Source organism: Poromitra crassiceps (assembly GCF_964638095.1).
Source record: "Poromitra crassiceps genome assembly, chromosome: 2".
Taxonomy (NCBI): domain Eukaryota; kingdom Metazoa; phylum Chordata; class Actinopteri; order Beryciformes; family Melamphaidae; genus Poromitra; species Poromitra crassiceps.
The window spans coordinates 57749732-57770414 of record NC_139624.1 but is presented as its reverse complement, the minus strand read 5'-3'; the positions used below and the strand labels follow the sequence as shown (position 1 = coordinate 57770414).

Here is a 20683-nt window from a genome sequence, read left to right as displayed (position 1 = left end):
GTTTTAATGACATGTCTCAACATGAAAATTATAACATACATGTGCTCATTTGATATTGTCAGTAATTCTACTATAATGCTCCTAAATACCAAGGTGCAACATAATGCTGACATCCCTCCATTATCAGGGCTACTATGACACCATGGATGCAGGCTTCGTGGATGAGGAGGGCTTCCTGTACATCATGTCGCGCTCTGATGATGTCATCAACGTGGCAGGACACAGGCTGTCGGCTGGAGCATTGGAGGAGGTAGGAGAAGGATGAGAGATGAAGCAGCATAAAGATTTTCCTTTCGGTATTGTAATGTGTGTGTGTGTGTGTGTGTGTGTGTGTGTTGCAGTGTGTGCTGCAGCACCCTGGGGTGGTTGACTGTGCCGTGGTCGGTCTAGAGGATGCTCTGAAGGGCCACGTCCCCCTGGCCCTGTGTGTGCTGAGGACTGGTGAGGCATGACAAATGTACAGTTTTTGTGTAAACAAAGTCATACAGTACATTACTTGTTGCCCGTTAATTATTTCTAAAGTAATATTATCATTTTTCATACAACTCCTTGGCACAGAATGTATAACTTTCACTAATACAGCCTCCTCTGGTCGATCGGCGTGCCTGTTTGGGGGGAGGGGAACTGGGGGTAATAGCGTGATCCTCGCACGCGTTATATCCTGCCGGTGAAACTCCTCGCTGTCAAGTGAAAAGAAGAAGCAGCAGACGACTGTACATGTATCGGAGGAGGCATGTGCTCGTCTACAGCGACTGTACATGTATCAGAGGAGGCATGTGCTCGTCTACAGCGACTGTACATGTATCAGAGGAGGCATGTGCTCGTCTACGGCTCTCCCCAGAACGGCAGAGAGGGTGGAGCAACAGCCGGGGCAGCAGGGGGAATTTTGCCAAGTACAATTAGGGAGAATATGGAAGAAAAATAATTCGAATTCTAGATGTGTGTATATAAGTGTATATTGAACATCTGTGTTTATTTGTATGTGTCTATACTGTATCTGTGTTTGTGTGTGTGTGTGTGTGTCAGACGTGCAGAAGAGTGAGGAGGTGATCATTAAAGAGATGGTGAAGCTGGTGAGGGAGAGCATCGGGCCCGTCGCTGCCTTCAGGAAAGTGCTGTTTGTTGGAGGACTGCCCAAGACGCGCTCCGGCAAGATCCCCCGCTCCTCGCTAGCCAACCTGGTCAACGGCAAGCCATACAAGGTACAACGTCTTCTCTTTTTTTTTTAGCAGGAAAGGTTATTTATTTTTTAGCTTAGCTCTGATGAGAGCCTCAGTACTGCAGAATAAAGGCGCGGTGTGGAAATACTGTTTGCACAGGTGGTTTATTCCTCCCCTGTGCTTGGATTCACAGCCGCTCAGAAGAGGATAAATCTCATTGTGGGCACATTAGCAGGCCCTGGAGGGCACATGGGGGATTTCATCTCTACAGCTACAGTACCAACTCAGTTTTGTGCTTAGCGCTCGCTGGAGAACTGGATGACAAACTGAGCATCAATACACCTTAATGTATGTCTGATTACAGACGCAAATACAAGGTTTCCACGGATCCTTGAAAAGTGTCAGTCTTAAAATGGATAATCAAAATTTAAGGCTTTCAAAGTATTACAATATTGTAAATAGTCTTACTTTCTATTCATCATGCAATGATGGGTTTCTTTACACTGCATGTTCACTCTGATTCATACAGAACTGGGTTATTAATACAATATTTACAACTTAGCATACAATATTTAAAGCATCTTCTTTACTAAACACAATTGGACTTCATGTCCTTTAACACTTAATTTCTTGGTGTCCTTTGGTGTCTTATATTTAGAGTTTCCCAACATTCATTTCAATCCCAAGTAGCCTTAAAACAGTCTTACAAGGCTTCAATTTGAAATGTGGAAGGCTGCAAAAGCTAAAAATGCAAACAATGTTTCTCCACAGATCACTCCAACCATTGAGGACCCGGAGGTGTTCAAAGACATTGAGAGGCAGGTAGAAAAGGCCCTGAGACCTGCTGGACTCTGAACTCCTCATTGGGATGACCGGGTCACCTGCGGCTGAGTACAGTACAGCGTGGTGTAAAGGGGGATATACGAATATGCACAATCACCCACTGCAGAAAGTGTGCATGCACACTCACGCCAGGGAGGTACAGGCGAGGGCGTAACAAGTAGAATTAGCAATAAAAAATAATAATATGAACACTGCTACAGTATCTTGAGTATAATATGTAGGCTCGGGTATGTTAGTGGGTAATAAACTGTGAAGAAAGATTATAGGGCAGCTGGAGGGAGACGTTTATGGACCAATAGTGTACACTGTAAGTGTAACCTTCTCAAATGTAACAACTCCATAAAGTCAGATAGATTGAATTTTACATCAGCATTGAATGTAGACACCAAGTAACATTACACATGTATGTAATTTTAATAAGAATGCGAGATATTACTGTCAGTGTTCCTATCCAAGTATGGAAAAGTATGGAATTTGATTTTATTATTTTCCAGTTGTGGAAAAGTATGGAACAATATTTGTTTCCAGACTATTGTCTATTGTGACTATCTGACTATTCATTTTTCTAAATAATAAAATTTTGAATTTAGACAAAATAAATTGATAATACAAGCAAGTGTTTATCATGGCATCAGAATGTAACATACATGTTAACAGTTGGATTTCAAAACCATTTAAATTAGTTACATAATAAACATACAACTATATTCCCAACCCGGTCTCACTCCCGGGGAGTCAAAATACACGATTTGTCACACCCATCATTGCAGACGCGAAAGGTAATTATGCCGAAGGACCGTCTGAAGGTCACCTCGCGGTGACCCCCAGTGCTCTTGACATAACAGTCTGAGGTTCAGACTAAGTAGATCAAAGTTGCACTAGGAAGAAGGGTGGTAGTGGCGGACCCGTTCAAGACCTGGTTTGAATCCCGACCCAAACCATAATCCTAACCCCAACCAAGTTGCTTTGTTACCTAAACCTAACCGCTGTTTTACTTACCTTACCTAAACCTAGGGCTGGGCAATAATTCAATATTATCGTTTATAAGGGGAATCATTGTGATGATATGAAGATGACACATTTCTGATGTCTAAATTGATGATGAAAAGCAAATTGAACTGAACATTTGGCCCACTTGTTGAAAATACAGACATATACAGTATCGTGTCACCGTTCAGCAAAAATGTTGAGATATGATTATTCGTCCATAATATTGTCATTCATAAGTGGGCAGTAGCTCACCCAGATAAACATGGATGTAGGGCAGAAGGTTGTTGGTTCAATCCCTGCATCGGACTTTGGCTTCATCACTGCTGGCTGCAAGATGCCAGCAGTGATGCTTCTTTGTCATCAGTAGTTTGAACACTGATATAAATACGCTGATGAAGGAGACTGGACAGTCACTGGCTCTAGCTCAGTGAGATAAACAGCTGCTTGGTGTGTAGTTGTTCACTGGTTCAAATCCCACCTGTCTCAATCTTTACACTTTCAAATCAGATGCCAAAGCTGACGGTCTAATTGAGGCCATTTACACCTGGCATTAACATGCGTTTTCTGCAATCAGATTGTGCTTGACCACTTGAAAGTATAGGTGTAAACGCCCCCAAGACACATTGAAGATGGATTGCAATCTGATCGGCCAAACCACCTCCGGAGGTGGTCAGGGACGCATTGTGTACACATTGAACACAAGTGTAAATGCAATGTGTCGTCTCAATCTGCATACAGCAACTGTATGAAGGTTGAGATAAAAAGTTTGAGGATTGAGGTAAAAGTTCAGCAGTCTGTGGTTTCCTCTCTCATAATCCCGTGCTCATATCTCTATGGAAGTCTGACTGAGGCTCGAACCCATGACCTCAAAACAGACGGAGGCTCGAACTCACGAGCTCAATACTGCTGGACAGTAATCCAACTCTGTGAGCCACTGTGTCACACTTGTTAGGGCAGGTTTTCTCAGAGCTTTTCAGTCTTTCGTCTGGGTATCCATTTTCATAACTCTGACTGAGGCTCAAACCCTCAACCTCAAAACTGTCATGCAGCTGTCAAACTCTGTGGGGGATAAAAATGGGATAAAAGAAAATCGGGGGGAAAAATATTATAAAAAAAAAAAAAACTGTGAACCATTGAGTCTGACATGGTCATGTCATTTTTGTCAAAGCGTTTCAGTTTTCACTTGAGAAGTTATTCAAAGTCCAAGCTTTCACTGAGGCTCAACCCCAAAACCTCCAAATTGTGGTGTGGCCATAGGTGTCATTTACAATGGGGACATGATGTCCCCACCACTTTTCAATACAAAGTGACACCCTTGTGTACTCAGATGTCAAATATGGTCTGACAGATTTCTGGAAATGTTAGTCTGCAAAGGTTTGGAGTTTTGAAATGGAAAATGTGTAGGAACCCTGTACTGTACTACAGTATTTTTTCTAAATTCATAATTAACGGATATAGGGGCAAGACGAATAACAATGAATGCAACTCATTCACTTAATAGTATATTTTTTTATTGACAATGAAAATTTATTTTGCTCACCACTTAGTTTTGACCAAAGTACAAGAAGTAATAAATAAAAAAATTGACACAAAATAAAATGATTCATTGTTCGTGCAAATTGAAGATGTATAAAAACAAACCGAAAAAAGAAGCGGGGTCCAACCTTGGAGTAGTCCATCAGAAATAACTAAAAGACAGAGTAGGGCTGTACAATAGGTTACCCTGGAAACTCTGACGGAAACAAAGAGTTAACAGTTACACCAACGTAAGTCACAGCAAGCAACAGGTTTTTGTCATTAAGTCACCTCACTTCAACATGGTCATATACTCTACGCACACTATGAGCTAAGCAGTCTGTCTTTCAGTTATTTCCACTGTTGTGTCAGAGGGCAGGACTCCGTGGTGGTGGGGTGTGTGTGACCGTGTAGCCTGACAAAACATACAGTACAGTAAGTGACACATTCTACTGACGCCATTGTTGTTCTGTTCTCTGAGAGGGAGTTTTTGTGCGACTTGGGAGAACAGTGGCATCTTTATTTTGTTTCGTCTTGGCTACTAAAAGAGTCCGTTGAGTTGGTGCGGTTGTGTATCAAAGTGCTTTGGGGGTGGGGGGCTGTCCCATTATGAAAGGATGGAGGATTTTGTCGGTGCCAGAAGTGGGGTTTCTCTGCCACTAGAGGGCAGGCACGCAACACTCAATGTCTCATTCTCTCTCCGTGGTGCAGCACACGTTCATCGCTGTCATCTTCGTTGTCATCAGCACAATGAAAAAATAAAACCGTATGTACAAAATGATCTGGGGAGGGAGGCGGGTAATATGGAGACTGTTCAAAGAGCAGTGTCATTTTGATCTATGGACTGCTAAATGAGGAGACGGGGGCATTTTCTTTTTTTTTGCACAAACTCTGAATATCTTTTTTTATACATAGATGTGTGTATATATTAAAAAAACGGCATATTTATTTATATTAATTTACAGATAACCTACACATCTCCTGTAGAAGAAATACACAGTACGTTATGCATCGACAAGTTACTGTCCATGTAAAAGGTAGAAATGGCGCCAACAGGGCAGCCTGCAGGACTGTCGTATAGCACCGGCATCTGGTGCCCACGTTATAGAGGGGCAGGGGAGGTGGGGGGGGGGGACTTGGCTTGTAGTAAGGGAAGGGGGGTGGGGCATGGCAGGCGGTACACCTAACTAGACCTCCTGGGGGATGGGGCGGTAGAGGGACGGAGGGTAGGGCTTCTTGGCAGTGCGTGTTGTCAGAATGGTTTGTTCTTAGGCAGGTTGGCCCGTCCAGCAGCTCCATCTTTTAGGCTTCAGTTAAAACTGCACCTGGAGGGGAAACAGAACAAGCAGGTGTTGGAGTCAGAATTCATGAAACCGCATCAACTGCCTCAATATTGTCCTCCCACACAGGATCAGATTCGGGCTCCATTGTGTAGGGTCTCGGAGGAACGCAAAAGAATGAAAGGAGAGAGGGGGGGGGATCGGGCTTCCAGCATGGCCGGCCACTCAGATCAGTAGCTCATTCGTCCTAAAATATAGCACAATCTCACTAGCACTAGAGAGGTAATCACTGAGTTATTGGTATTGATGAACAGCCCTATCAAACCCCTGCAGAGATATTATGGTCACTTTGTGCTATGTGCCCCTATTAAAGGAAGAACCAAAAGCAGAGAGAGGCATTTGGCCCACCTCCTCATCTGTCGTACGGAGGTACAGCTCCACACAGGATACATGAACAGAGGTGACTGACAGTACCCAGGTACAGTGCAGTCTGTGTCCAAATGAAAGAGGTCCATTATTTTCATTGCTCTTTTAATAACAGGAATCAAATATTTTTTTAGATTTCTATGTGTCTCATACAGTATCTGATTCATATTTGATATTATATTGGGTTATTGGGGTATTAATTACCAGTTCCAGTATTTAAAGGGTAGAGAATATGCAATCAGCATAATACTATATATACAGTATGCATAAAACCAACACAGACTGAATTTGTCTAATCTGCGATTTCAAGCACTTGATAAACGGATGTAAATTAGAATTCCTGAAATGCAACCTGCGATTGTTTTTGTTCAAGCTGTGTCTATGGTTCATGCAAACATTACAGATCATACACTTTCAAATGCTGAGTCTGAATGGTGGAGAGGGAGGGAGAAGGTCATGGAGGCGTGTTTTTGTGTGCATACACACTATGTATTTGTGTTGGAGTCTGCCTGAAGCAATGGGAAATGATAAATAAGCTGCTGAAGACATCAATCTTAGCTTGTAGAGTAAATAACTTTTCTTGTGTTTCCTTCACACACATACGGTAGTTTTTGGTGTGTGGGAGTGCTTAAAAATAAGCTGATGAAAGCATCAGAAACATAGCTTGCGGGGTGCTTCATGGGATGAGCAAATTCTTGAGAAAGACAAAATCATGGTTATGAAGATGTAACTCACCTTCTCCCCACTAACTCATTTCCCCTCTCCACTCGCTCTAAATTGCTCTCGGAAACTTTTCTTCCTCTCTTCAGTTCTGTTTCCCCCCCATATCACTCCTCTAAAACAATCCTCCTGCCATCAGAGCAGTGTCAGTGTGGCTGCTACATGTAGGGCTGGGTATCATTTAAACAGCAGTGACACAGCAGTGTCAGTGTGGCTGCTACATGCTACATGCTACATGTAGGGTTGGGTATCGTTTAAACAATTACAATACCAGTACCCTTAAAGTGATACCAATACCAATAGAGTACTTCATTCATTTTCTAACTCATTCATTCAACTTCATAACGTACAGTACACTGTGCTCGACTTCACCTCGCAGACGCTATGGGTTGCAGCCAGGGTTGGGGAGTAACGGATTACATGTAACGCCGTTACGTAATCTGATTACAAAAAAACGGTAACTGTAATCTGTCACAGTACATTTTAAAATGTGTAATCTAGATTACAGTAACGGGGGTATAGTAACGGCGTTACAGGCGGGATTACATTCGCCCTTGCCTCTTCATTAATTTTACAAAATAACAACAAAAAACGGTGTAGCCAACTGGCGAAATTATCTTGTGATAATAAGAGCGGTATGTCAGCTTCATGTGTGGGCGTGCCGATTTCCCCCTCTCCCCTCTCTGCTGCCTGCTCGCTCTCTGGCCAGTCCTTCAGTCCTCCTTCAGTCAGCAGCCCGACAGGGACACAGACAGCTCTGAGAGTCTTGCAAGCCGCCCAACGCTTGTTGAGAAAGCAAATGCACGAAGCAAAATGTGTAAGTATTTTGCTTACGTTGCCGACAGCGAAGGCAAGCCCGGACACATCAAACGAAGCCAGTCTGTAAAAAGTGCTTCAACGCGACGCAGGTGAACGGATAAACATCGAACCAGCCAGGCTATTTCTCTCAGACAGGGATCCCAACTTCTTCAAATATTTCAGTTCAAAGACTGGTTAGCGAATGTGAATGATACAACATACATGCCCTCTTAAGTCAAACGAGTGTGATTTATTGTGTGACAAGCGAACTTATTTCAGCATCGGAGTTTTGCCGACCCCCAAAATAAGGAGGATTCCCCATCCAAGTGCACACGTCACTCCCCACCCGCTCTGCAGTGCCGCCCGCCCCCCAACATACAGGCTATTTGACACTATATTCACACATGGAGCGCTCAGGTGTGAAGGGAAATTCCGGGAAATGGCCGATATTGATTTACAGGTAATTTTCCTGTAGGCATGTGTGAAAACGGCTTTAGTGTTTCACGTCGTGTTTCAAGATTAAAGCAACAAGCTGCGTCTTCCACTCCACATCATGAAAAATACCCATAACGTAAATTAAAGTGGTCTTAAAAATAACTCTTGTTGTATTCTCCTCAACTTCATGTTGGTAGGCTATAAACATTCTTATCTGGTTATCAATGGTAAAACATGCTTCATCTAGTTAAATAAGGGTTTTAGCCAGGACTCTTGACCAGGACTCCCTGGAAGAAGAGATCTTGTATCCCAATGGGACATTCCTGGATTAAAAAAAAAAAGTAATCCAAAAGTAACTGAAAGTAATCCCTACTTTACTTTTAAATAGTGGTAATCGGATTACGTTACTAAGTACAATTTTTAATAAGTAACAAGTAACTTTAAGGAGTAGTGTAAGGCACTACTGTCCCTAAGTTCAGTAATCACATTACAGTTACTAATCAAACGCTTAACTCGTTACTTGCGTACTAGCAAGATATGTATAGAGAGAAAAGATCTCCGTTTTAATAGCAGATCCTGTGTCCCATCAGACAGGTCATTTAACTGCACAGCAGAATCACCCATGGTGCCAATATTTCAACTTTGTATTAGCATGCAGAACAGCACTATTAGTCGACACATAACTTAGCAGATAACTATCATCATGCATATAGAACAATAAATAATTTTAACCTCCAAAACACATTGACAAACAAACAATTGACACAAAAACACAAAACACACTACCACAGGGCATGCTGGGAACTCCGCCCACTTTCCTCTTCCACAGGTTAAATTTCCCAGAAGGCTTTGCAGAACTTTTTACACTCTGTTTTCCAATTAAATCAGGCTAAAAAGTGTTAGATAGAAATAATAATATGTATTTTAACACAACATGCAATTCTGGAATATCTGAATATTTTGACAAAATGAAATGAAATGAAATGTAATGTAATGTAAACCATAAGAGAAACCCACATACAGCGATGGGGTCTGTAAATACCCCTCGCAAATACGTCTTATAATGAAGTGGGCGCAGTGCGGTATCCTTGCAATCTGCCAAAAAGTGCGCCGTCTTCTACAAGCGGAAGGACAAGAATGTGACACTGCAAACGTTGCCCTGGACAGAAGCAGCTAGCTACTGTACGACATCAAACCTCTCAAAGTATCTGCAGTGGAAACATGCCAACACAAAGCTGGTTGCAGAGCCAAGCTGAGTCGCCTGCCTCGACCGCAAGCAAGCAGCAAAAGCTTGCTTTTCACCAGGTAACATCAAAATCAGAGATGGACAGGCTTGTTGCCTCATACATGGTAGAGGAAATGTTGCCATCCATGGTTTCAACAGTAGAATGAAATCGCCATTTTTCAGAAAGCAAAATACAGATGGCAGGGAACGGACAGCCATCATCAGACAGGAACAGTTTTGCAACCTACCTTATTATAGAGATTTGTGCTAATATATGGGCATATGTAAGGTTTAATGTTGTATTGTTAACTGACAAATTATGTGACAATGCATCTCAGCCGATGTTACGGAGTAACGCAAAAGTAATGTAACGAGTAGTGTAACAAATTACTTTCTCCAGGAAGTAATCAAGTAAAGTAAGGCATTACTTTTTTTGAAAGTAATGTGTAATGTGTAATACATTACTTTTTTGAGTAACGGACCCCATCTCTGGTTGCAGCTGCTGCTGTAGTGGACCAATCACGCTGCATTAAATCAAGGGAACACTTGTGGTGATTGGCTGCAAACAAAACAATAGTAAATTTGTCTAGATCTGAGTACTGAAAAGATTGAAGGCAGGCATCGTTTTACTGTAGAAGTTTCAATACTACTTGGTACTACTGGGTTATTTCGGTCGATACCTTAAGTGTACAGTATGGAGTAGCGATACCCAGCCCCTCTGAGCCTTGCACTTATTACTTATGGTGGCTTGTAATTCTGTTCGTCTAGGAGTTGAAGTTTATCCACTGTTGTATTCATTGCAAGTTGTTCTGGAAGTCAGCTAAAAAGGGCAAACTGTAAAATGCAACAGTTGTAATACTTGTCTCCTACATTCTGCATGGGAATAATGCTACACTATGCTGCCAGTGGTATGAATACATACTGTTTAATGGGATGACAGAGTTTGTATGTAGTTAAATGACATGAACAAATTTCTGAATGACTTTGATGTCTAAAACCAACTCTAGTTTAATGGATGGCATTCACTCTAGTCTTGTTATTGATTTCAGGTCATAGAATTGGAACGATATATATATACCGGTATATATATATATATATATGTATACATATACATACATATACATACATACATATATACATACATACATACATATATATATACATATATATATATATATAACATTTTAACACCTTTATTAAAGTATTAAAAGAGCTTAAAATGTGTTAGTACGGTAAGGTAAAGTACGGCACCTTAGTATGGTAAGGTAAAGGTTCAAAGGTTGAAACCTACAGTATACTCACTGTTTTATAGCTTAAAGTCGAACTGAACCCGTTCGAAGCCCAAGTGGCGCATGGGTCGGAGTCCGTTTCAGACTGAAAACATAACTTGTCTGAGATGACAGGTTGAGAGGCGTAGGTAAATACAATATTCCTGGAAAGAGTTTACATTTCTTTGCATTCTCAGAGATTACCATTTGATTTATTTAGTATGTTCCATACAATTGGCCTAGTTAGTAGTTAGTTTATGGCCTAGAAATTCTGTCAGATGACAGGCACTAGGCGCCATTTTCTCCTTCATTTGGAAGAGAAAATGATCCTGAAATAAGATTTGATTGACAGCTGCCATGTCGTGATATGATTGGTTGAAATGGGGTAGAAATTTGATAGTACTAGGTGACGTCAGCAAACGGTAGATTACTGTTATGAATGAAATCTTGAAAAATGAACTTTTGATGTGAAAAAGTGTGAAAAACGAAATAAATTAGATTTTTGTTATTTTTTTGGCATACATTATTAAATAGGTGCACTGCATACCCAGGTATTTGAACTAAAAGAAAATAAAAGTTATTTTTGGGTTCAGCTTGACTTTAATGCTTTAAAATATATTTTGATACAAAATTAGACCACTATGTTTGACAGGGTTTGCCCTTCAGATCAGATGTTCAGTTTAGAAAAGTCTTACTGTATTTCACATTATCGAATAATTCTTCTCACTCTCATACCGGAATTATTTTGTCTTGTCTGATATCTTTTGCTTTAATGTTGCTGTTTAAGTGAAGGAGTTGCATTTAGTCTGCTTCTGTTTCCATACTATGTCAGTGTGACTTGCTACACCAAGCTTGAGCCAGTGTGTTGAAATTAAACCAATGCCCTTTTGCCTCTGTCTGGACACCTAAACCTGATGCACAAGAACAGTTTGCGGACAAACTCCCTAAACCATTAGATACAATCCTAAAACTAGATTTTTTGGTAACGCTTTATATTAAGGTTCTATTAATAAGTGTTAATAGGTAATAAGGCTCTTATAAGGTGCTTATTAACACTATTATTATGTTAATAATACTATATAAGTGTTAATAATCTCATTATAAACATATTTATTGGTAGCTTATAAGACATTTATAAGCACTTTATAACCGCCTTTACTAGCTGGTTTTGTTACTTTATTAAGCTTAACTCATTGAGTGCCAGCCACTTTTGGAGAACGGACGCTCCCAGTGCCAGAGTTTCAGAGCGTTTTCAGTGATCTCTCGAGGCCCACAGAATATTGTGTGATATTACTATGTAAACACCGAACACGCACAAAGAACGATGAGACTCTATTGTATCAGCAGCAAAAAAAAGTTTATTGATATCATTTTCCGTTCTTTAGTTATCAGCTGGAGAAGATAGGTCAAAAACAGCAAAAACAGGCGTTTCCATCTAGAAAGCTGAGATATTGAGCCTTTTGTGAAATTAAGCATTTCAAGCAAATCACTGACTCTGAAACTAATATTTTCTGACCTGAAACATCTGAACAGTAATTTCCTTCAATATAACCGCACCCCCACCCCCCTCAACTCCAAACTCCTCCTCCGTGGGTGTGTCTCTGGTGGCTTTGCTCGCTCTGCTGCATTGGTCCACGTCCCACCGTCAAAAAACGCAATTCATGAACATACTCGTCCTTGGCACTCTACGTTACTAAATGATTTGACGAACATACTCGTCCTTGGCACTCAATGAGTTAATAAATAGTTTGTTATTACCTTATTAGCAGTTAACTATGCACTTATTAACAGTTAACTATGCTTTTTGCAGGTACCAGATCTAAAGCGAGAACAGTGCCTTATTAAGGTTAATAAATCCTTTATTATGCACTTATTATGCTTTTTGCAGGTACCGGATCTATACATAGCTAAATCCTTATGGGAAAATGCACTCATTCCTATCCGGGCAATACACAGTCAGAAGGAAAACTTCGAGCAAGCTCAGTTTATAATCTGTAATGTCCAGAGGAATCTAACAAGGTAACTTTTCAGAGACCGCTATCCACTATCAGAATAATGTAAATTACCTTTTTTGACTAATCTCCGTGTACGATACCCCTCGTCTATTTGAAGCAGGTTCTGAAAGCCCGGTCCACCAAGTCATGTCATCTAAAGCCCGGTCCACCGAGTCATGTCATCTAAAAGGGAAAAGTCGGCAGGAGGCAGCGGCACGCTGCTGGCCTCCTATTGGCTTATCACAGCCACCTGGCAAAAAACACAGCAGTCTGGCCAAGCCGTGGAGACAAACCATTCACCCTCATGTCCCTTTGATCCAATATCTGTAAGGTACTTCTGAGGAAAGGATCTTCGTTGTGTGCATGTGTGTGAGAGAGAGAGAGCAAGTTACATAGCGTGTGTTACATACAGCATACAGTTTGAGGTCCCTCTCTTCCTCCTCTCAGCAGGAGTAGGTTCTCACCGTGGAGCTGTCCAGGCGCTGCACCGCTGACGGTCCGACTGTAGGGGGAGACAGTGAGAGAGATCCTTAAGTCACCATACTAGGCTTCTGCCATTTCAGATGGACACAGAGTGAGTAGGAAACATCCCTCTACTTGGTTACCACCCAAAATAAGTGCCACAGGATTAGATCTATGCAAGGTAGATCGGTACAGGCGTGATCACAAGTGAAACAGACGTGTCACCGCAGCAGGAAAGCCGTGGCAGTGGCACATTAGCTCACGCACTCAAAGGAGGTTGTAGTTTTGAGTGGACAACACCAGCGACAAGATGGGTTCTGTGGTGGACGGCACAGAGAAGAGACAGAGGCACATGGGAAGGCTGTTTCAGTTTCACCGGGAACACCGTGTTAGATGAGAACACTGGTCAAAATGGATGCCCCCCCAATTCATAGTATTCTGTTACATGACCACATGTAACAGACCACATGTTCCTACCCATCTTGTTATGAAAATAACAGGTGATTGTAATCAATTAGGAGATTACAATCGAGTGACACAAACAGCCATTGAGCTGTGTGTATTGTAGCGCCATATTGGTAGGAAAATGCTTGTCATCATGGGAATACTATGAATATTGATGTCAATATTGCCCAGTCATAGCGCCGATACACTCTACTCTTCAGAGAAAGCCTACTTCAACCAGTGTCCTCTTTTAACAGCAGAGGGATGAGGAGTAACGCAAACTGTCAGTTTGAGTTGTTAATACATCCAAGAAGACACCGTTTACCTATGTAAGCTTCCTGATGCAGGACAACTTACATAGCACTCACATCCATCTTTGTTTCGCCGCTTAATTACTGTAACTTCAAGGGTCGTGCCGGCCGACCCCTCCCACAGGAGGTGAGTGTGTCCTAACCCATAACTGGAGCCCTATCTTTTACCACCATGGGTAACTACCCGACTATTTCACAACTGCAAAACAAAAATGGCCACCCTTGGAGTTGGATATTGAGGACAGAGAGATTAAAGAGTAGTAGAGAGAATTGAGGTGAGGGTGAGACACCACAAAGAAAAGGAGAGATACAGCGGGACGGTGGGTATATAAAGGGGGGACATACGTATAGTAACGCACACGGGGCCGACAAGCCCAGAGAGCCTTCAGTGGGGCATAGCTGACCTTGAAACCAATCCAAATACATGTCGTCAGGACAGTCATCCAGCGCCTCATAGAGGACTGCAGAGCAGCCGTCAGTGTCAGTGGGAGAACAAGAGACATGGTCAGAATGCTCCACACAGCCAGGAGCAGCAGCTCCAGCCCTCCAAAACACTGCGGGTTAAAACGCTACTTTGATGCTGTCTTTGAAAGCCACACTGCAGATAATATCCAGCATGACACATCATGCCATCTAGCAGTCTTAAAATATGATCCAGTCGTTTGCCATATTCTGCCTTGTTTCAAGATACTTACACTTGTCTCTAGAAATTAAAACTGCTTTGGCGGAAGTGGAATTATTTCTCCCCACTTGCTTAGAGAACAATACGATTTTAAGAGTGAATATGAGGCAAAATAATTTGTTAATATAACATAACCTAATATAATATGACACATTTCCTTTTTGTCCTACCGGAAAAGAAATGGGTTAGTGCGGGCGCTCACCCTCGGGGGGCAGTCTCCGAGAATGAGCAGACGTTGTGAGGCGGAAGCCGGCAGGGAGCGTGTCCGCCGACCCGGGCATCATGCTGATGCCGTGGACGTCCCGGGGTGGGAACTGCCTCCTCCACGACGGACCCCGGAGGTCTTTGTCGTCATACTGACAGACAGACAGACATGATACAGCGGGGTTTAGAGGGAAATAAATGAGTTCAACAAAAGTATATAGCCTACTGTAGTTAACAACACAGGTATATGCTGTAGTTGACAACACAAGTATGCTGTAGTTAACAACACAAGTATATGCTGTAGTTAAAGTTCTCGTCTGCTGGTTAACTGATGAGAACATAGACACTAAAGTTATCCTTGTGCCCCGCAATATTGTGTCCCCCAATATACAGTAGCTGATGTAGCCAGTTGTAGTACTCGACTGGACTCAGTTTCAGGACTTGTGACTCAACTTGGACTTGAGCACTGATGACTCGAACTAACTTGAGCATTCATGCATTTGGATTTGGAAGTTGAAGACGGCGACTGGGACTTGTTAATTGATAAAGTTTGTTGTAATAGGTCCTAATAATTTGGCATAAGATATTGATAGCTATTAGCCTGTCTCCAGACCTTCGAAGCCACTCCCACTCCACAGTTGTGAATTGGCTCTTCTTGGTCTGGAATCGCCATGAGCAAATGCCTTTTCTCCGGTTGAAAATCCAATTACGGGCGCTGATTGGCTAACGCTGTTGTCAGTCATGCACAACAGAAACAGCTGTGGCCAAAGCTAACGTGTCCTATAATGTGGATTCTGGTTATAGGTTGATGTTGCCGCACGGACCGGTTTATGTGACGGACATGTAACTTCCTGGTCAGACGTAAAATAAAGAGTAAAGCACGTTACTGATATTCTGCTCTCCGTCTCGTCATTATGTGATCTTAGAGGCATAAAGATTACACAACATAATGTAGCTAGCTAATGCTAGCCAGGTTCTCCACATTAAGCAGCCAACTTTGGCCGACTTTTTCGTTTTAACGAACGTCTTATTAGTTACTGCAGTGTACGATAAGACTTACGTTAAAACGACGTACAGTACAAAGTCGGCCGACTTTAGCTGCTTAACGTGGAGAAGCTGGCTAGCATTAGCTAGCTACGTTAGCTTGTGCTTGTGACTAGCAAGACTGCTGCGGCTGCCCTGCCGATTGGTTAGGGAAGACCGAAGCCCGCCCCCTCATAGAAATGCTCTGAAGTGAGCGCAATCTCAGACGAAGAGGAAATGAGTTTATGAATTGACAATGCAGTTTGAATATCAGGCTAGATAGCTATATTAATACCGTGACATTATTAAATTTTGTGCAAGGGCAGGTACTGTACGTGTGTTCCACCTACATGTGGATTCACGCTCATGTTCAGTAACTCCGGTCTCGATTCAGACTCAAGTAATGGGGACTCGACTTGGACTCTTCATTGGTGACTTGAACTTGGACTTGAACATGTCGACTCAGACTGGAGATATTGTGACTTGACTACAACACTGGATGTACGGTAGCGATGCTTTATTTCCTGAAACCTTTTGAGCAACAGTCATGTTCCATCTCCATTTTTAGGTGTACTGAGTCTCCCGTTGACCTGACCACATTCACTCCCCATTGAAATAAAACATGTTCCGAGTTTTGCAGGGACAGATGCAATAAGGAAAGTAGTTCCTGGTAGTTAAGTATTGTACTGCTAAGTTATTTTTATATCATATTTTAACTATCTTTGATACAAAACTCAGTTGCATTTCATTTACAGTAAGAGTACAAAATGCAGACATACTGTATGCTAAAGTTTTAGGACAGAGCAAACAACCTACCGGGGACACACATGAATGATGTTGGTGTCTATGTTCTCGTCACTTAACACATTCACTGCCAGCCGTTTTTTCAATACTGTAGGTAGGTTCTGCCAAGGTTTTTTTTTGAGGATTCTGGATCATCTTTCAAGAGCCGAGGATTCTTTTCTGCTAAGATTTTGTGAACACAAATGATCTCAAAAGATCTAATAGAATGTGTGCTTTCTCTGTCTAAAAGAGTTAGTTTGTAGAGTTAGTAGTTATGTAGGCATTAGCAGTAGAATACAGCATGGTTTCAGCGTCTGAAAATTTATTCTGAGATAAATGGCTTTTTGTGAAATTCGATAGAACAGTCACTTTAACCATTTATTTTTGGCGTAAGACGTCAGACATCTAAACAATAGTTTTGAACAGTAATTTCCTCCATAGCAGCAGGAAACCCCCCTCTCTTTCAAACTCCTCCCTCCGTGGGTGTGTCTCTGGTGGCTTTGCAGCGTTTGTCACAAGCGAGGCTCTGCCTGTCTGTGCTGCCTGGCTGCTGGCGGCTGCTCTTTGGGCGAGTCTGCATGAGTCGTTTCGGTTGTGAGCTCAGCTGCAATGAAGCTGCGTGCGATTGTGGGCTTTCTGCCGTGTTTCAAAGTGTGTTGCACGCATAATCTATTATGCAAATTTGCAATCCCCCACCGCCAGCTCCCAGCGCGATAATGCGCGAAAGCGAAAGCGTTTTCGCCAATTCATGCGTGTTGTTCTATTAAACTCATATTAAACTTTTAGTAGGCCTAACATATCTAAATGGAAATAATTTGAATGACTCCCCTTTAATACAATTAAGACAGTTTTCATTTGGAAAAAGTCATCAGGTTTACAAAGATGGGGCTATGAAATGACATGGAATATTGTTTTTATCATTTTGGAAATAAATAAATAAATTGTAATCCCCACTCTTTCCAAGTATCCCCTGCAAGCTGCTCAAGTACCCCTGGTTGGGAATCACTGACTTAAGTGATATGTTTCGAAATGGGACCATTTCCCCAAATTGCAGTGTATTCCTGTAACCTGATTTCATGTTAGTTTGAGTTTACATACCTTGTGAACAGCTTTCAGTGTGGCAGACTCTACTTTTGTTCCATGACTTGCATTCTGTCCGGCACCTGTTTCGTCCTTATTTTACTTTACGTGTTTTTACTTGAAACTGACATCCAGCTCCAGTGTGTTGCCATGGCTAACACACCTTGGCCCATCGCCAAACAGTGGTGCGGGGTCAGTCCTGTGGGCGATGGGTGCCACTCACCTCGTCCAGTCGCCTCTCGGTGCCGAGTGCCAGCAGATTATTGTACTCTCGCTCCAGAATCTGACGTGCCTGAGGGGGAGAAAAATAATAATAAAACATATTCCGTTTTATCACAAGGTCAGCTATTTTTAGCAGCACAAAAACACAGGCAGCTGACACGTTACATTATTCGTGCTGCACATTGCTTTTATCCAAGTAAGGGAGGAGATAAGAAGTATAGTAATTCACAGGGCTTTGAGAAAGCGACCTGAGTGACAAAACTCTATGCTCTTATTACGGTTTGACCTATAGACCTTATTCGACTTGATGTAACTCACGTACGGGCACGCCCACCCCGCCATGTTCTTGACATAGCGCTGCAGCTCTCAAGTGACTATGTAAGAGCAGCGTTTATAGGAAGCTAGCCGCTGTCAGCGTTACCTGTATCGTTCCTGTTGTGTTCGGATGGTGACCTGCGTTATACATGACTGTAGTAATGACAGCAATAAAGTCCCCGTGGTTTGTTTCTATCTCTACCATCCACAGACGTGAAGGGAGCGAGACTGAGGATACGTCAGCACAGGAGATGTCTGGATAGTTAGGAGAGACAGGTGAAACTTTCTGACAGCTCCTCACAGCAAAGTCTGTTCACCTCGTTTTTTCTTTTGTTTATTATTACAGGCATTAACGGCAGCATACAAACAACAACTGTGGGTTTTTTATTGCTGTCATCACCATCGCTATTTTGTAATGGAACAGAAACGACAATAAGGCTGTTTAGTTGTCAGCTGCTGCGCTGTGTTCGCACAGGACGGTATGTCAACAATATGGTGCCGTCCAGGGTTAGCGAATAAGGTCTATACGGGCTTTTGAAGATTTGGATTGAAGCTGCTGATAGCTGATATTTTCACATTCAATGTCTATCAATTTGACTACGCTCATGTCAATAAATTCAAAATTAGTCCGTTTTATCATTGGTAAAGTGGAAAAGATTTAGACCATCAGGGGGCACTAATGGCCCATTCACACTTATAACTATAACTATAAAGATAACTATAAAAATAGAATAGCTGTGTTCAGACTACAGCTATATATGCTTTGAGCACAGAGGAAAGCGCTATATCAATGTAATGTATTATTATTACGGGGTGGCTGTAGCTCAGGATATAGAGCGGCTCGTCCACTAATCAATCAGAAGGTCGGTTGTTCGATCCCCAGCAGTCCGCATCTCGAAGTGTCCTTGCTCCTTGTATTGGGCAAGATACTGAACCACAAATTGCTCCTGAATGTTGCGGCAGCACCCTGTGTATTAGCCTGCCGCCATCAGTGTATGAATGAGTGAATTTAGGCATGTGTTGTGCAGCACTTTGAGTGCTTGGTACACTAGAAAAAATGCAGTCCATTTATAATTTTTATAGTTATAACAGTTATTTAGTTATGAGTTAACTAAGTGTGAATGGGCCTTGCAACTCTCCGTGGAAATGCAGAATACTATTACTATTAGTCAAACATATCCATGCATACTTGTGTGGAATCCAATCTAAACAATGCATCACAATCATCTCGTTTCCAATTGATAAACAAACTAAACAAACGTAGTGACGGAGAGTGCTGCTTAGGGTTCCTGAGTGTTTTGGTTGAGAGTACTGCTGAGGGTACCTCAGTGTTTTGACTGATGGAGAGTGCTGCTGAGGGTATCTGAGTGTTTTGACTGATGGAGAGTGCTGCTGAGGGTACCTGAGTGTTTTGACTGATGGAGAGTGCTGCTTAGGGTAGCTGAGTGTTTTGGTTGAGAATGCTGCTGAGGGTACCTGAGTGTTTTGGAGAGTACTGCTGAGGGTACCTCAGTGTTTTGACTGATGGAGAGTGCTGCTGAGGGTATCTGAGTGTTTTGACTGATGGAGAGTGCTGCTGAGGGTACCTGAGTGTTTTGACTGATGGAGAGTGCTGCTTAGGGTAGCTGAGTGTTTTGGTTGAGAATGCTGCTGAGGGTACCTGAGTGTTTTGGAGAGTGCTGCTGAGTGTACCTGAGTGTTTTGGTTGAGAATGCTGCTGAGGGTAGCTGAGTGTTTTGGTTGAGAATGCTGCTGAGGGTAACAGAGTGTTTTGGTTGAGAATGCTGCTGAGGGTACCTGAGTGTTTTGGAGAGTGCTGCTGAGGGTAACAGAGTGTTTTGGTTGAGAATGCTGCTGAGGGTACCTGAGTGTTTTGGAGAGTGCTGCTGAGGGTACCTGAGTGTTTTGGAGAGTGCTGCTGAGGGTACCTGAGTGTTTTGGTTGGGGATCTGGAGCACCAGCGCCAGGCTGCTGTAATCAAAGTTGTCATCCAGGGCGACCAGGGCGCCGTGCACGCCACTCTCCAGCAAGATGTTAGCATAGTCCCTTAGGCCTATGCTCTGCACCCAGCGGATCACCCGCTCATTACTCCACACCAGCACGTCTGCACACACAGATATAGAGCATGTTATTCACATACTCCCCACGCACACACCCACACACACACCCACACACACACCCACACACACACACACACACACACACACACACACACACACACACAGCACGTCTGCACACACAGATAGAGAGCATGTTATTCACATACTCCCCCAGCAAGAGCCAGCATGTGTCACTAAACAACAACAATGTTAATGGCAAACAGCTGAATCACTCTTGTTTACTATTCCTTTGACTCATATTATTGTTGGCGGTTGCACACTATTGACACACCTCTCATTTCGTGCTGGCTGTGCTCCCTCCGTCTCTCCAGCTCCTTCCTGTCGTAGTTGAGCTTCTTCAAACACATGATCCCATACTGTAAACTGGTTCTGGTAACACAAGA

General features: G+C 42.5%; 2 protein-coding genes across 2 annotated transcripts in view; one reads left to right on the top strand and one right to left on the bottom strand.

Annotated features, from left to right (window-relative positions):
• The window catches only part of acss3 (acyl-CoA synthetase short chain family member 3), a gene marked incomplete at its 5' end in the record, with an annotated part of 101391 nt that extends 98848 nt beyond the window's left edge, over nt 1–2543 (top strand). Inside the window, 4 exons of the mRNA XM_083662602.1 lie at nt 128–250; nt 342–441; nt 1027–1202; nt 1932–2543. Coding sequence (XP_083518728.1) covers nt 128–250; nt 342–441; nt 1027–1202; nt 1932–2015 — 483 coding nt within the window. The 3' untranslated portion in view covers nt 2016–2543. The remainder of the gene's footprint in view (nt 1–127; nt 251–341; nt 442–1026; nt 1203–1931) is intronic.
• A 10554-nt stretch (nt 2544–13097) lies between these two features.
• ppfia2 (PTPRF interacting protein alpha 2) overlaps nt 13098–20683 on the bottom strand; it is a gene marked incomplete at both ends in the record, with an annotated part of 380230 nt that continues 372644 nt past the window's right edge. The window contains 6 exon segments of the mRNA XM_083657351.1: nt 13098–13156; nt 14276–14332; nt 14756–14909; nt 17867–17935; nt 20109–20284; nt 20572–20669. Coding sequence (XP_083513477.1) covers nt 13098–13156; nt 14276–14332; nt 14756–14909; nt 17867–17935; nt 20109–20284; nt 20572–20669 — 613 coding nt within the window.